General features: G+C 43.2%; 1 protein-coding gene across 3 annotated transcripts in view; it reads left to right on the top strand.

Annotated features, from left to right (window-relative positions):
• Nucleotides 1–16,910, top strand: part of GPAM (glycerol-3-phosphate acyltransferase, mitochondrial) — a 921,522-nt gene that overhangs the window by 850,904 nt on the left and 53,708 nt on the right. For all 3 annotated transcript variants that reach the window (XM_044055836.1, XM_044055838.1, XM_044055837.1), the window contains exon 19: nt 8,889–9,020. In XM_044055836.1, coding sequence (XP_043911771.1) covers nt 8,889–9,020 — 132 coding nt within the window. The remainder of the gene's footprint in view (nt 1–8,888; nt 9,021–16,910) is intronic.

Raw genomic sequence — 16,910 nt, 5'->3', positions numbered from 1 at the left:
ATTTCTTCTGATTCCTCTTCAGACCAGGGATACTCTTTACCCCCCTATGAGGACTCTGATGCTGAAGAATCAATTCCTTCAGCCTCTCCTCCTGAGGATTATTCTTTTGGGGAAACTTTACATACCATGAGGGAGCATTTCTATTGGGAGGGCCAGGATTACTCAGAATCCAAGAAAAGGCTTAGAGACTTTCTTTTACTGCCTCAGCACAGGCCCCTTGTTGTTCCGCCAGTGTTAGATATTGTGGATGATGTGTTCTCTGAATCCAGTTTAAATCCTGATTCTTTGCCCCCTGCTCCAGTCAAGCCAGACAGGTACTACAGAGTCCCTGACTCTCACAAATGTCTTTATAAAAACTCTGTTGCTGACCCAGAAACTATTTCCCAGGGTCCCAAAGGGGTAAAGGCTTCCATGGCTAAAAATCCAGTTCCCTCTGACAGGATTCTAGAGCATTAGACAGATGGGGGAAGAAAGTTTACACTTCTGCAACTTTAGCAGTGAGAGCTTTAAATTGCCAGTTTCACATGCTTAAATACCAACAATATTTAATATCTCTGTTAAAACAGAAAATGATTACAAGTTCAGAACATCCTGACTATAAGGAAATGCAGGATTTATTGCATGCAGCTGAACAAGTGGGAAAACATACTCTGCAATGTGGTTTTGATTCATTAGAGGCTTCTTGTAGAGCAGCAGTTACAGGATCTGTGATTCGAAGGCATGCTTGGTTAAAAGAACAAGGTTTACCTGATCATGTTAAGGCTAAATTATTGGATGCTCCTTTACAGCAGGATATTTTATTTGGTGTTAAAGCAGAAGAGGTATTAAAGAAAATGGAGGATAAGGCAAACTCTATGCAAAGAGTGAAGGATTTCTTACAGGTACAGCCACCTCGATTTAGTAGAAATTGGCCTTCAAAGAATTGGTCCTTTCCAGTGTCAGACAGACCACAAAGAGGCAGATACCACCCAAGAGCCCCAAAAGGAGGTGAAGACAAGTCACAACCTTATAGGAAACGGTCCAAATGACTTCCCCCTTTAAATGCCAAGCACTTACCTTTTGGCAGCTCCCTTAGGGGGAAAACTAGCACTTTTTTCACAAAATTGGCAAACAAATCACCCAAGATAAATGGGTTCTAAATATTGTGTCTCAAGGTTACAGGTTCCACTTTCACACTCTACCAAGGCTAAAAGGAATGCCAGACCAGCCACAAAATCAATAGGCAGAGGCACAAAAACAAATTCCAGCCCTCATGGACATGAGATCTATTCAAAAAGTGCCACAACAGGAACAAGGACAAGGATTTTACTCAAGACTTTTCTTGGTCCTCAGAAAGGACAAAACCTGGAGACCCATACTACTTTCTACTCTAAATACTTACCTGGATGTTCCGAAATTCAAAATGCTGACACTACAGCAGCTTCTTCTCATGCTGGACAAGAAGGCTTGGCTTGTTACTTTGGACCTCAAAGAGGCATACCTGCATGTCCCTATCAGACAAAATTGCAGAAGATACCTCAGATTCATAGCTGGTTCAGTGCATTACCAATTCTCTGCACTGCCCTTTGGCTTATCTGCTGTGCCCAGGGTCTTCACAAAGTGCCTGGCACCAGTAATTGCATTTTGCAGACAAAAAGGAATTCAAATATATCCATACCTGGACGACTGCCTTATTGAAGCAGAGAGCAAGGACATTCTTCTAAAGCATCTGACATTTGTAAAAAGGTTGCTAATTTGCCTAGGGTACACAGTAAACAAAAAGAAGCCAAAACTAGTGCCCTCACAAGAGATAATATTCCGGGGTGCCAGCTTAAATACAATGGCCCAGATGGCTTATCTCACGCCAGACAAGCAAGGACAACTGACTCAGTACTTTCAATTGATGGCAACAAAAACCCAACTCCCTGCAAGAAAAATTCTGCAGGCCTTGGGATTCATGGCATCCTGCATACTACTAATTCCATATGCCAGACTGCATATGGGGAAATTTCAGTGGTACCTAAAAAGTGTTTGGACTCAACACTGTCACAGTTTGGAATCAGTAATGCCATTAATTCCCTGCCTACAACAGGAGTTTCGATGGTGGGAACAGGCATGTCACCTCAACAAGGGACAGCGTTTCACTCTACCCACAGCCAGACAGACACTAACAACAGATGCTTCGGATTACGCCTGGGGAGCACACATGGCAGGAAAATGTATTCAGGGCAAGTGGACCACAGACCAAATGCATCTTCACATCAATCAAAAAGATGTTGGCTGTACAAAATGCCCTAACAACTTTCAAGGACCTTCTGCATCCAGGACAATTATTATTAAAGACAGACAACACCACAGTTATGTGGTACATAAACAAGCAAGGGGGCATGCATTCTTATCCCCTATGCAGACAAGCCATGACCTTGTGGAACACAGCTCTAACCTATCAAGTTCATCTACAAGCACAATTCCTGCCAGGAAAGAAAAGTACTCTGGCAGACGACTTAAGCAGAAACATCATGGATCCTCACGAGTGGAAATTAAATCCACAAGTATTCAGCATGATAACGCAAAAATGGGGGTGCCCAGACATGGATCTTTTTGCCTCCCAAATGAATTGCCAACTACAAAAATTGTGCACAAGGACTTATCACACACAAGCATGGAAAGTGGATGCTCTCTCGTTCAGCTGGAAAAGCGTAAAAGTTTATGCCTTCCCACCACTGCCTCTCCTTTCAAAGGTACTCCTAAAAGCCAGACAAGAAAAACCACAGATGATCCTGAATGCTCCAGATTGGCCACACCAGCACTGGTACCCAATCTTAAAGAACTTAGCTCAAGGCCCACCATGGATTTTACCTCAAACTCTGCACCTTCTGACTCAACAAGACAATCCGATCCTGCACAGTCAGCTCAAAACCTTAAACCGGGCTGCATGGCAGATTCATTAGTCAAGCAGACGACACCTCTCTCTAAAGCTGTTATGGATGTCATTTTGGAGGCCAGGTGGCCTAGCACCAGGAAATCTTATTCAGAAAAGTGGAAGAGATTCTGTGCCTGGAACCAGGCTCAAAGCTTTGACCTTCTTGTCCCAAATATTCCTCAGATATTACAATACTTAACTGAGATGCTGGACAAATGACTATCCTTTTCATCCATTAAGATCCACGCCTCTGCTTTCTCAGCTCATTACAACACAGATCCTCCTATTTTCTCTCATCCATTGCTAAAACAGTACCTCAGAGGAGCTAAAAACATAAGACCGCCCCGGAGAGCACCAACACCAACTTGGGACCTCAATTTTGTCTTGGAAAAACTAACTTTACCTCCTTTTGAGCCAGCCAATTCAGCAGAATTAAAATATGTAGCATGGAAAACTGCTCTGCTTCTGGCAATAACCTCAGCACGAAGAGTCTCAGAGTTACAGGCACTAATGGCAGTGGAACCTTTCATCATTTTTCATCAGGACAGGGTTTGTTTATGAACAAACCCTTCATTTATGCCAAAGGTGGTATCCAGTGTGGCTCTTAACCAAACTATACACTTGCCAACTTTTTATCCAAATCCCCAGAATAAAGAGGAGAGACTTCTGCATTCCTTGGACATACACAGGCAATTACATTTCTACTTGGACAAAACAAAAGCTTTCAGAAAAAACTGAGCAATTGTTTGTAGCATATGCTGCAGGATCACAGGGAAAGGCTATTTCAAAGCAGACCATGTCAAAGTGGATGGGACACTGTATCCGGTTCTGCTACACACAGCATGGAAAACCTGTACCAAGTAACGTTAGGCCACATTCCACCAGGGCAACAGCCACGTCAACTGCCTACCTTAGAGGAGTACCTACCAAAGATATCTTGGAAGCTGCAACTTGGAGTTCAGTGCACACCTTTACCAAGCATTATCACTTGCCTCTTTATTCTAGATCCAGAGCTGGCTTTGCCACTGCAGTGCTGCAGGGCCTCATAGCCACTCCAAATCCTCTATCGAACCAGCCACCCTAACTCAGCTTTGGGATTCAACCCAAGTGTAATGACTGCAGCAGTGAAACACGATGAACATAGTACAGTTTTGTACCTACCATAAATGTAGATGTTCGAGTGTCTTCACTGCTGCAGTCCAGGTTACCCCCCACCCACCATCCCCTCTTTCTTAGCTGGGACTTATCTATACCTTTCAACCCTATACTACCTATGTGGTGTATTTTTTGGTAACTGAAGGTTTTGTTTTTACCTTTATTGTATGTTTTATTGACAATGTGTATTGCCTACCTACTTGGAGGCACCTGATACCTGGGGAAAGAAAAACTGAAGAAAATGGCATCGGCTCCATCTTATATACCTCTGGCGCACTGACGTCAGGGAAGAAGCGACAGCAACCGACGCCGGACCGACTGCGGGACCGCCTGACGGCAGGATAACCCAAGTGTAATGACTGCAGCAGTGAAGACACTCGAACATCTACATTTATGGTAGGTACAAAACTACTTTTCCAAGAGGGGCTGTTATGACATGGAAAACATAGTCTATCTGCAGTGTTTAAGGAACAGAATTGAAGTTTAGTCTGCCTAAAATTCAAGTTAGCTGACTGCAGTAAAGATGCAAAGAGATCTCGACGGTGAGAAATAAGTCTCAGTTTATTGTTACAGACATAATATATTTATAGCTGTGTGTGTGTGTGTGTGTGTGTGTGTGTGTGTGTGTGTGTGTGTGTGTGTGTGTGTGTGTGTGTGTGTGTGTGGATTGCAGTGGGCTGGTGTCTCTTCCAGGACTGGTTCTCTTCCCTGTGCCTTTTGAATGCTGGGTAGGCTCAGATTCCTCTGTGACCCTGAATTTAATAAAGCATGAGTGAATGAATGAAATAATTATTGAATGAATGAGTGATCCCAGTGCACATGCACCAGCTGTTGATTGAATAGAACATTGGAAACAGATAAGTATGCAAACATGTATGCCTGATATGCCTTATGTGCAGGGAGTGTTGTAGGATGTAGCACATTTTTACATGCACCACATATGCATTACAGAGATGCAACAAACTGCAGATTTATATCCATCATAGGTTGAGTCTAACTTAGGCTACCTCCACAACATGAAGATGCACCTTATTCAAAAACTGCACAACTCACATGAATGTGTTTACAATAATAATAATAATTTGAATAAACATGCCTTCTGTTTTTTATTATAGCTGGATTCTTGTACTTAATTTAATAATTCATGAAAAATCTGCACTTTTTCTGTCTACACAACAGTTTCCTGGCTACTCGCAGAGTCATCATCCTTGACCCCCTTCTTTTTCCCCCATTTTCTACATGGAGTCAGGTTGTTGCATTACCTGTTGCTGCCTATCTTGATTCAATGCCACCCTTCTCCCATCTTTGGCAGTCATGCCTGACTGTCACAGGTCTTCTCTCACACAGTCCATCAATCTCTTTTCAGCTTCGCAGGCATTCTTCTTTCATTCACTGTTCCTGACACTGTGCCACTTGGCTACAGCTCCTCTTATTCTAGCTTTGACCTCCTATTTCTGATTTCCTTCCTTTTCAGCCACCCCTCCCAGGTACTTGAAGTTGTTAGCTTGTTCCACTGTTTCTCTTCTACCTCAGTTGTCAGGTTCTTTTGATTTCCCCATTTGCTGCCTCTGCAACTGTCATTTCTGAACTCAGTTTCATCCCATGTGACTTCAGTTTTGCATTCCATTCCCCTATCCTTTACTGATGTTCTTGTTCAGAGTCTGCTTGTAATGCCATATCATCTGCATACAGGAACTGTGTCAATATGACCCTCCCAACCAATTTGCTAATTTAGTCCATCACAAGTATAGACAGCAGATTACTCACAGCAGAACCCTGATGTACACCCACTCCCACTAGGAGTCCCTCTGTGAATCTTGTGTCTATGAGTTGTTGTACATAGCCTACACTAATTCTACCAGTGCTTCTAGAACTTCAAATCAATGCAGGATTTAGGACCTTGTCATAGGCTTTCTCAAGTCTAGGAATGCCCGTTTGTACTCTTTCCTCATTTCTAGCTTCTTCTCAACAGTCTGTCTCACTGCAAACATTGGGTCAGTTACTCTGCATCCTGATCTGAATTTGAACTGCTCATCTCCTATCTTACTTTCAACAACTCTGTGTATTCATTTATTAGTTATCCTTTCTAGAATGTTCATGCAATGTGGCAGGACTTTGATACCTTTATACTGGCTGCAGTTGTGACTCTCCCCTTTGTTCGTTTACATTGGGAGTGGTATGCTTACTCTCCAGCCATCCGGAATGCTTTTCTGTCCATACTGCTATGAGTACCCTAGGGAGCTGTTTCTCCCATTACTCACCAGCCATCATCATGTTTATCATGACCTCATCTCTGCCTGCTGATTTCCCTGACGTCAGTTTCCTTAGTGCCTTTCTTACTCCTTCTAGGGTATACTCCTCTTCTTTTTTCATCGTAGGCTGAGTTTGGGGCAGTACAATATCTATAGGGTTTTCTTACTTCAGAAGCTGCTGGAAATACTCCTTCCCATCTGCCTTTGATGTCATGTGGACTGGTGAGTAGGTTGTTGTTAGCATCCCTTATGAAGGGTGTCTGATGATTGTTTTCTTTATATTTCTGCCTTTGCCTTACAATCTGATGTAGTTTCTTCTTTCTGGGTCTCTTTCCAGGAGCTGGTAGAATGCGTCTGATGTCTTGCCATTTGCTATTGCAGCTGCTGTCTCAACCTCTTTGTTAGCCAACTAGTATTTCTTCTTAGCTTGCTCTGCTTTTCTGTCTCCCACTTTTTCTTGCTTTCTTTTGATCACCTCCTGGACTTTTGCATTCCACCACCGGCTTTCCTAATGTACCTTAATTCTATAGCTGGCTCAGCTACATATCTATTCTATAGCTCTCAAACATGCTGTTTCAAGGTGCTGCCATTCTTCAACAGATGACAGAGCCCCAAATATTTCCTTGAACTGTTGTGCTGTCTCTCCACTCAACATCCAGGTCTTCGGCTTAGTATCGGTTGACCTTAGAGCCTTTTCTGACCACTGCTTGCAGCTGATTGTGGCAACCAGTGATTTCTACCCCAGTGCCTTTTCCTTACTAGAAGGAAATCTACCTGAGTTGCATGTTAACCACTCTTGTATGTGATCTCATGGCTGTCTGTCTTGCTGAACAATGGGTTGGACACCATCAGCCATTTACTAGATGAATGTCTAGAATGGCCTCTTTTTTTATTCCCGTTGCCCCACTTATAGACCCAGGCAGGCCTCATATCTTGTTCTGTCTGTCCTGTTATGAGCGTTAAGTTCACCCTTATCAACACTCTCATGTTGTACTGCTTGATGTAGTAGGTCCTGCAGCTGCTGCCTGAGTGCACTCTTTTCCTCTCCGTCTCAACCATGCTGTGGGACATAGGCTGAAATTATGGATACTGCTGTATCCTTACAGTGGAGTCTGATTGCTGTGAGTCTTTTCACTAATTCTTATAACAACCCTCACTGTCTTCTGAAGCCTATCCCATACCACAATTCCCACACCATTTCTATTCTGTCCTTCTCCTGAGTAGAAGACTCTGGATCCCAAGCCAAGTGGCTCTGCTGCACTGCCCTTCTATCTTGTCTCCTGGATATAGTGGATGTCCAGCCTCCTTCATACCATCATGTCATTCACTTTCAAGCTCCATCCTGTCAGTCATCTTCAATCATTAACTCAAGTTTGACAAGTTGATAGGTTTTACGTACAGCTTTCGCTCAGCAGAGCTTTCCCTGGTAACCCAAGCAGGGCAACTGGGCACTGGCCAGCCAGTAACTTATGAACCCAGTTTTTTGGGCTTTGTATTGAGCATGCACTGGCAATAAGGGGCACATAGACCCTCTACCACTATTAGCAGGGGTCCCCGGTGTAGGCCAGATCCTCAATTTTATTATCATCAACAAATACCTATGCCCATTTTTGATAATATTAGTCAATGTGACCAAATCACCTGTAGGCAATTTTTACGCCATCGAGTGGATAGCCCTAGCATGGCATGCAGTCTGTGATCCGTGTTATGCAGTCTACCAGATGACTGCTTGACTATGCATATTACACTGCTGGGTGTATGAGCAGGGATTTTATAATTCATTGTTTTTGCAACAGCTGTTACTGTCTGGTAATATAGGGTGTGCCTGTAGCATAGTGTTGTGCACAATGGATGTTTTTTTTTCTCTCTCTCAAATAGAATGATAACGTAAGAGATATTTTTCATTTTAGTAGGTTAGGATCAAATTACTTTCTTTTATTCTTTTATGTGTACTAGCTTGATAAAATGTCATTCATCTCTCTCTTTTTTGCATTTTGAATGTTTTTAATTTTTCTGCAAGTATTTTGCTCCAAATTTTTACATTCCCTCCTTCCTTTACCATGACTAAAAGCTAGGCTGTGTGATTGGGCTGTACTGCTGCCACTCATGGAATGTTTACTGTTGTGTAATTAAAGGGAAAAGATTTGGGTTACTATTAGAGTTGCTAATCTGTGACTGACAGTGCAGTAAGTACTGCATTACCAATTATTATGGATGTCATTCAACAGGAGTACCCACTTTCTCCTGTCCTACGAAACACTGTTGTGACCCCTCATAGGACACTCATGTCCACTACCTCTACATTTGGTTTGTCCTCTGGCTGAATGCTGCTTGTCATCTCTAATGCCCACTTTGGATGTGTGTAGTGAATATCACAAGAGTGTTATGCTGGGCACGTTCTTGACGTTTTATCTAACTAGTACCTGCCAACCCTGCTGTTTTCATTGTAGTTTTCAGCAGTAGGTCATTTGTGTTACTGAACTGCAATTCCCCCTCTGCTTCATTGGGCCTTTCATTTAAAAAAAAAAAAATGTGGAACAAAATGCTGTTTATTTAAGTGAGTCTGTTCTTTGTTGCAGGACGATCAGGAGCCAAGTCTTAGCCCGTCAGAACAGTCCTGGGAGAAGAAATTCCCCGATCCTGTAACTTGGAGAAGTGATGAAGAAGGTGACAGTGATTATGATGAAGAGCAGAGGGATCGGTATCTAAAGGTACATACGTTTCAACAATTGTCATTGTCATGTTGCTTGGTAGAATTAACACAGACAATGTAACTTTTACTCTAGTCTTTCATCCTCAGATGAAGAAACCTGCAGTGAGCTTATCGAACCCCAGGAATATATACTTTGTACGGGCCTTTAAATTTAACTTTGCATCAGCTCATCAGAGTGCCAGAAAAGTGGTGACAATTTATATTGCAGCATATATTAGCTTTTCTTCAAGACATATTCAGTTGGTAAAAGCATGAGTAGTGGAATTACAACCACATTTCCTCTGAAGAGTGTCCCTTTTAAAACCTATTATTACCTTTGATGACATAATTCACATCATAAAGCAAATGCAGCCTTCTGTCCCCCTCTTTTCTCTGTGTTCCTTTCATAACAAAAATATATTGGCATTTTCAAACAGAATGCGGTAATTGGGTTTTTTCCTTTATGCAAACAGATTATCACATCAAGTTATATTTGTTTAGCAGGGTCTATATTAACTGTGCCACAGCGAAAAAAATATTCTGTAGAGAGTAGTTTTTGTGCCTGCTGCTTATATCAAGACATCATGCTTAACGAAGTAGATTTTGTCAAGAACCATCCCCCAAAAAGAGCTGAGTAGATAGTCCAGAGTGATAAATCTCTGGCTGTGGTCCAGCGGACTGCAGTTGGTCAGTGGCCTGAGTGGCAGAAGTGCCAGCTTGAGCGGGATGGGAGTGGCCGGCTTCAGTTGCCCATGTGGGGTGGAGAGAATCGGCTATCTACCACAACAGGAATGCCTTCAAGAGGATGCCCCAGAAGAGCACTCCATATGAATAAGGGCTCAAGATTATCTGCCAAGCTAGAGTGTACTTGCATTTAGCTGTGCATTGTGGGTATGCAGGACATTTTACTCGTACTAAGGCCTTGAAAACTTTCATAACCCTTGTAAAAATTATGGCTTTGATCCCTGGTCCTCATGTGTCTCTTCTGCTTTACAGTAGCACCAGTACATGATGAGGAACAAATTGTGCAATGAGGATTAGTGGTCATAGGTAAGAGGAGGCAGATTTGAGACTTTATAATTAACCCGCTGCACAAGTGCAAGAATATCATGAGCTGCTTTCTCACTGATATTCTGAACTTTTCCTTGCTTTTGCCATAGCGTGTTGGAATACAACAGAATGTACGTGGAAAGGGCAATCATCTGATCAGTTTTAAAACGAAGATTGTAATTAAAACCTTCACTGAAGTAGAGTTTGTTTTCTTGTAGTGTAACACAGAAGGTTAAACATGACAGCCGCTAGTGAGCTTCAGATGTTCATCGTGTTACACTGCTGCAGTCATCACACTTGGGTTATCCTGCCGTCAGGCAGTCCCGCAGTCGGCCCGAGTTCCAAAGTCTTGGTCCAGCGTTGGTTGCTGTCGCTTCTTCCCTGACGTCAGTGCGCCAGGGGTATATGAGATGCAGCAAATGCCATTTTCTTCAGTCTTTCTTGCCGCGCGGTACCCGATGCAAAAGCAGTTCGCAAGTGCTGGTCGGCCGACTCCTGAGATTTTCATTCCGAATCCAGAACCGATGTCTTCTACAAAGCTAAGTACCCCATTGGGGAAACTTTTTCTTGCCTCAGACCGATGTCAGTAAACGTTAATATTTGTATTTCTTGTGAGAAGCAAATACCTCATATGGATTTCCATTCCTATTGTATCCCATGCCTAGGCCCAGACCACTACGTCACTGGTTGTCTGTTTTGTGCTAGGTTTAAGCGCACTATTAAACGTCGGTTTGATTTTGCCCGACATTATTTTGGCAGAAAATTCAATTACACCATGCCGTCGGAACTACCGACGACCATAATACACAAAAAGCGCAAAGACAAGGACAGGCATCCGAGGCCCAAAACTGATGACGAAGCCTCTTCTAGGCCAGTCGCTGGTTCTCCAGTTTTCAGCGAGGCGCCTTCGCAGCCCCTGACGACCGCTTCTTTAGAACCACAGGCCGCCTCTGACTCCCACGTGGAGATGGCTGGGCCTTCGGATACACCACACTTGAGACCTACCGAGACTAACCCTTCAGAGGGCTCCGGAGTAGCTGAACAACGTGCAGCTTCAGAGGGTGTTTTCAGGCCTACTCAGTTAACCATTAAATCTTCTGATAAATCTAAAACAACTTCAGCATTCACCAGCACAGGCCTCCATGCCTAAGAAACAGATGCTTAAAATGGCAGAAGACCTAATTACTCTGATCAGGGGGTCCTACCCTCCTCCTTATAAAAGTCCTAGACAGGATGCAGACTATGACTCATCCGACCAGGTGTCCATCTCCTCAGATTTATCCTCAGACCAAGGATACTCTTTACCCCCTTATGAGGATTCTGATGCTGAGGAATCCATTCCTTCAGCCTCTTCACCAGAGGACTACTCCTTTGGGGAAACCTTACATACCATGCAGGAGCATTTCCATTGGGAGGGCCAGGATTGCTCAGAATCCAAGAAAAGGCTCAGAGATTTCCTTTTATTACCTCAACACAGACCCCTTGCTATTCCGCCAGTGTTAGATATTGTGGATGATGTGTATGCTGAATCCAGGTTAAATCCTGATTCTTTACCTCCAGCTCCAGTTAAGCCAGACAGATATTACAGTGTCCCGGACTCTCACAAATTTCTTTATAAAAGCCCTGTTGCTAACCCTGAAACTATTTCCCAGGGTCCCAAAGGGTTAAAGGCCTCTAAAGCAAAAAATCCAGTCCCCTCTGACAGAGATTCCAGAGCATTAGACAGATGGGGAAAGAAAGTATATATGTCTGCAACTTTAGCAATGAGAGCACTAAATTGCCAGTTTCACATGCTTAAATATCAGCAATATTTGATGTCTCAGTTGAAACAAAAAATGCTTCCAAATTCAGGTCTTCCAAACTATAAGGAAATGCAGGATTTATTGCATGCAGCTGAACAAGTGGGAAAACATACTTTGCAATGTGGTTTTGATTCCTTAAAGGCCTCCTGTAGAGCAGCAGTTACAGGGTCTGTCATTAGAAGACATGCTTGGTTAAAAGAACAGACCTTACCAGATCATGTTAAAGCAAAATTATTGGATGCACCTTTGCAGCAGGATGTTTTATTTGGAGTTAAGGCAGACGAGGTATTAAAGAAAATGGAGGATAAAGCAAAATCTATGCAAACGGTGAAGGATTTCTTACAGGTTCAGCCTCCTCGATTTAGCAGAAATTGGCCAACAAAGAATTGGTCCTTTCCAGTTTCAGACAGACCTCAAAGGGGAAGATACAGACGTCCAAGAGGCAGAGGTCAACCACAAGGTATTTACAGGCCTTGACAATGGGGTGCTTCAACCCAGAAAGAAGGGGAAGACAGGCCTCAACCTTATAAAAAGCAGACCCAATGACTTCCCACTACAGCTGCCAAACATCTCTCTCTTGGCAGCCCCCTTGGGGGGAAAACTGGCACTTTTCAGTCACAATTGGCAAATAATCACCCAGGACAAATGGGTTCTCAATATTGTGTCTCAAGGTTACAGGTTCCACTTTCACACTCTGCCAAGGTTAAAAGGAATGCCAAATCTGCCACCAAATCAATGGGCAGAGGCTCAAAGGCAAATTACAGCACTCATGGACATGAGAGCTATTCAAAAGGTACCAACACAGGAGCAAGGACAAGGATTTTACTCAAGACTCTTTCTGGTTCCCAGAAAGGACAAAGCCTGGAGGCCCATTCTGGATCTTTCTTCTCTAAATACTTTTACCTGGATGTTCCAAAATTCAAAATGTTGACACTACAGCAGCTTCTTCCCATGCTTGTCAAGAAAGCTTGGCTCTTAACATTGGACCTCAAGGAGGCATACCTGCATGTCCCTATCAGACAAAATTGCAGAAGATACCTCAGATTCTTAGCAGGTTCAATGCACTACCAATTCTCTGCACTGCCCTTTGGCTTATCTACTGTGCCCAGGGTCTTTACAAAATGCCTGGCACCAGTTATTGCATTTTGCAGACAAAAAGAAATTCAAATTTACCCATATTTGGATGACTGCCTTATTCAAGCAGAGAGCAGACATTCTTCTAAAGCATCTGGCATTTGTAAAAAGACTGCTAATTTGCCTAGGGTACACAGTAAACGAAAATAAATCAAAACTAGTGCCCTCACAAGAGATAATATTCCTGAGTGTCAGCTTAAATACAACGGCCCAGATGGCTTATCTCACGCCAGACAAGCAAGGACAACTGACTCAATATTTCCATTTGATGGCAACAAAAATTCAACTCCCTGCAAGAAAAATTCTGCAGGCCTTGGGTTACATGGCATCTTGCATACTACTAATTCCATATGCAAAACTGCATATGAGGAAACTACAATGGTACCTAAAGAGTGTCTGGTCTCAACACTGTCATAGTTTGGAAACAGTAATACCACTTATTCCTTGCCTTCAACAGGAGTTTCGATGGTGGGCTCAAGCCTGTCACCTCAACAAGGGACAGCCTTTCACTCAACCCACAGCCAGGCAAGCACTGACAACAGATGCTACGGATTACACCTGGAGAGCACACATGGCAGGAAAATGTATTCAGGGCAAGTGGCCCACAGAAGAAAGGCATCTTCACATCAATCAAAAAGAGATGCTAGCTGTACAAAATGCACTTATAGCTTTCAAGGACCTTTTGCATCCAGGACAACTACTTCTAAAGACAGACAACACCACAGTTATGTGGTACATGGGGACACTCATTCATATCCCCTCTGCAGACAAGCCATGAGCTTGTGGAACACAGCTATAACCTATCAAGTTCATCTGCAAGCACAATTCCTAAAAGGAGAGAAAAACACACTGGCAGATGACTTAAGTCGAAACATCATGGATCTGCACGAGTGGAAATTACATCCACAAATGTTCAGGATGATAATAAAGAGATGGTGGAGCCCGGACATAGATCTGTTCGCATCCCCAATGAATTGCCAGCTACAGAAATTCTGCACAAAGACTTACCACCCACAAGCATGGAAAGTGGATGCCCTCTCATTCAGCTGGAAAAACCTACAAGTATACGCTTTCCCACCACTGCCTCTCCTTTCAAAGGTACTCATAAAAGCCAGACAAGAAAGGCCAAAGATGATCCTGATTGCCCCAGACTGGCCACGCCAGCACTGGTACCCAATCTTAAAGAACTTAGCACAAGGTCCACCATGGATTTTGCCTCAAATCCAACATCTTCTAACTCAGCAAAACAATCAGATACTTCACGGCCAGCTCAAGACTTTAAACCTGGCTGCATGGAAGATTCCTTAGTCAAGCAAACAATGCCTCTCTCCAAAGCTGTTATGGATGTCATTCTGGAGGCCAGAAGGCCTAGTACCAGGAAAGCATATTCAGATAAATGGAAGAGATTCTGTGCCTGGAACCAGGTTCACAACCTTGACCCTCTTGTCCCAAATATTCCTCAGATACTACAATACTTGACTGAGATGCTGAACAAGGGCCTCTCCTTTTCATCCATTAAGATCCATGTCTCTGCCATCTCTGCTAATTACAACACAGATCCACCAATTTTTTCTCATCCTTTGGTAAAACATTACCTCAGAGGGGCTAAAAACATAAGACCGCCCCGTAGAGCACCAACTCCAACTTGGGACCTCAACTTTGTCTTGGAGTAATTAACTTTACCTCCTTTTGAGCCAGCTAACTCAGCAGACTTAAAATTTGTCTCTTGGAAAACTGTTCTGCACCTGGCAATAACCTCAGCACGAAGAATTTCAGAATTACAGGCACTAATGGCAGTGGAACCTTTCATCATATTCCACCAAAACAGGATGTCTTTAAGAACAAACCCTACTTTTATGCCAAAGGTGGTATCAAGTGTGGCTCTAAACCAAACTATTCACTTGCCAACTTTTTATCCAAATACACAGAATAAAGTGGAGAGACTACTGCATTCCTTGGACATACACAGGCAGTTGCGCTTCTACTTGGACAAAACTAAAGCTTTCAGAAAAACTGAGCTATTGTTTGTATCATATGCTGCAGGAACACAGGGAAAAGCCATTTCAAAACAGACCATTTCAAAATGGATAGGCCATTGCATACATTTCTGCTATACACATCATGGGAAAACTGCACCTAACAACATTAGGTCTCATTCCACCAGGGCAACAGCCACTTCAACTGCCTACCTCAGAGGAGTACCTACCAAGGACATTTTGGAAGCAGCAACTTGGAGTTCTGTACATACCTTCACCAAGCATTACCATCTGCCTCTTTACTCTAAATCCAGAGCTGGCTTTGCCACTGCAGTTCTGCAGGGCCTTATAGCCACCCCTAATGCCTTATAGAACCAGCCACCCTACCTCTGCTTTGGGATTCTACCCAAGTGTAATGACTGCAGCAGTGTAACACGATGAACATAGTACAGTTTTGTACCTACCATAAATATAGATGTTCGAGTGTATACACTGCTGCAGTCCAGGTTACCCTCCCTCCTTCCCCTCTTACTTGCTGTTACTTACCCTGGTATTCTACCCTTTGCTGCCTATGGGGAGTATTTGCTGGTAACATAAAGTATTTGATTGCTTTTCTTATGTATGTTTTATTAGCAATTTACATTGCCTACCTTTTTGGGGGCACCTGACATCTGGGGCAAAAAAAACTGAAGAAAATAGCGTCGGCTGCATCTTATATACCCCTGGCGCACTGACATCAGGGAAGAAGCGACAGCAGCCGACGCCGGACCAAGACTTTGGAACTCGGGCCGACTGCGGGACCGCCTGATGGCAGGATAACCCAAGTGTGATGACTGCAGCAGTGTATACACTCGAACATCTACATTTATGGTAGGTACAAAACTGCACTTTTGTAGTCTTGGGTTGGATTCTTTCAGTTTCTACTTGAAAACTGTGCGATTCTGAGCAAGTGAATTAACTAGATGGTGCTTCTTGGTCACACAGTTAAAATGGTACTTGCGTCTAGTGGGCTTAATAGTTGAATAAAGTAAAAACAATCTACATGGATCTCAGTACCCTGTTGGTTTCTGACAAAGTCCTGCCTGCTGCTCTTTCGGATTCCAGTTTCAAGGACTTGTTTGTGTGAAGTATGCTAGGGTTTGAATATACTTCATTCCCTGATGAGTTAACAGTACAGGTTGTCAACAAAGTTAAGACCCTTTAGTGATGATTGCCTCACTGGTCCTTATGTCTTCTTTACTATCATCAGCACCGTAGTATCTCGAGGATGACCCATCAGAGAACTGCAGTGTAGGTCGTATTCAAATTGCAGGTTTAGCAACATGGCTTCAAGGGCATATACAGAGACCAGGATTGGACTGTCTTTCAGATGAAAAAAGATGCAGAGAATAAGAAGACCAAAGTCTGGAAACAAATGATCTGAAGTAGGAATGTTCATTTGTCTGCAACCTGTGGGTTACGGATCCGATATCGGATCCGAGCCGGCAACTTGTTTCAAGCTAATGGATCCGAGCTCCTAGCCCCTCCCTTCACCCATAATCCCCTGCTAACACCTCCATGACCTCAGATCTAGTTTGCCGCGCTTGTGATGGCAGGATCCTTTTTCTTGAGCTCCAGATAAGTGACAAAAAAATTTAAACTTTTTCTTCAGAAAAATACTTTTTTGTTTAAATTAACTTTTATTAAGTGTGTCTGAGTTAGGTTCCCTATTTTTTGTTTATTTAATACCCTCCCTTCGCTGGTCGCTAGTGTGTGGGTGTTTGTGGTGTGCTTTGGGGCCTGTGTGTGTGTGTAGTTTTTTCTTTACTTAAAAAAAAAAAGGGAATGGCTGAGGCCCCAAAGCCATATTTTCTAAATGTACCGAGTGTGGCCATAAGCTCTCCCGGCTGATGGCCACACTGGTGCTCGTGCCTTGGGGTTGAACACCTCACCTCGGGCTGTACTATC

This window comes from Protopterus annectens, chromosome 14.part0 (assembly GCF_019279795.1).
Source record: "Protopterus annectens isolate FY-2018-M chromosome 14.part0, PAN1.0, whole genome shotgun sequence".
In the NCBI taxonomy this organism is placed as follows: domain Eukaryota; kingdom Metazoa; phylum Chordata; order Ceratodontiformes; family Protopteridae; genus Protopterus; species Protopterus annectens.
Note: the sequence above shows the minus strand (reverse complement) of the source record. Positions and strands in the feature narration are given on the sequence as shown.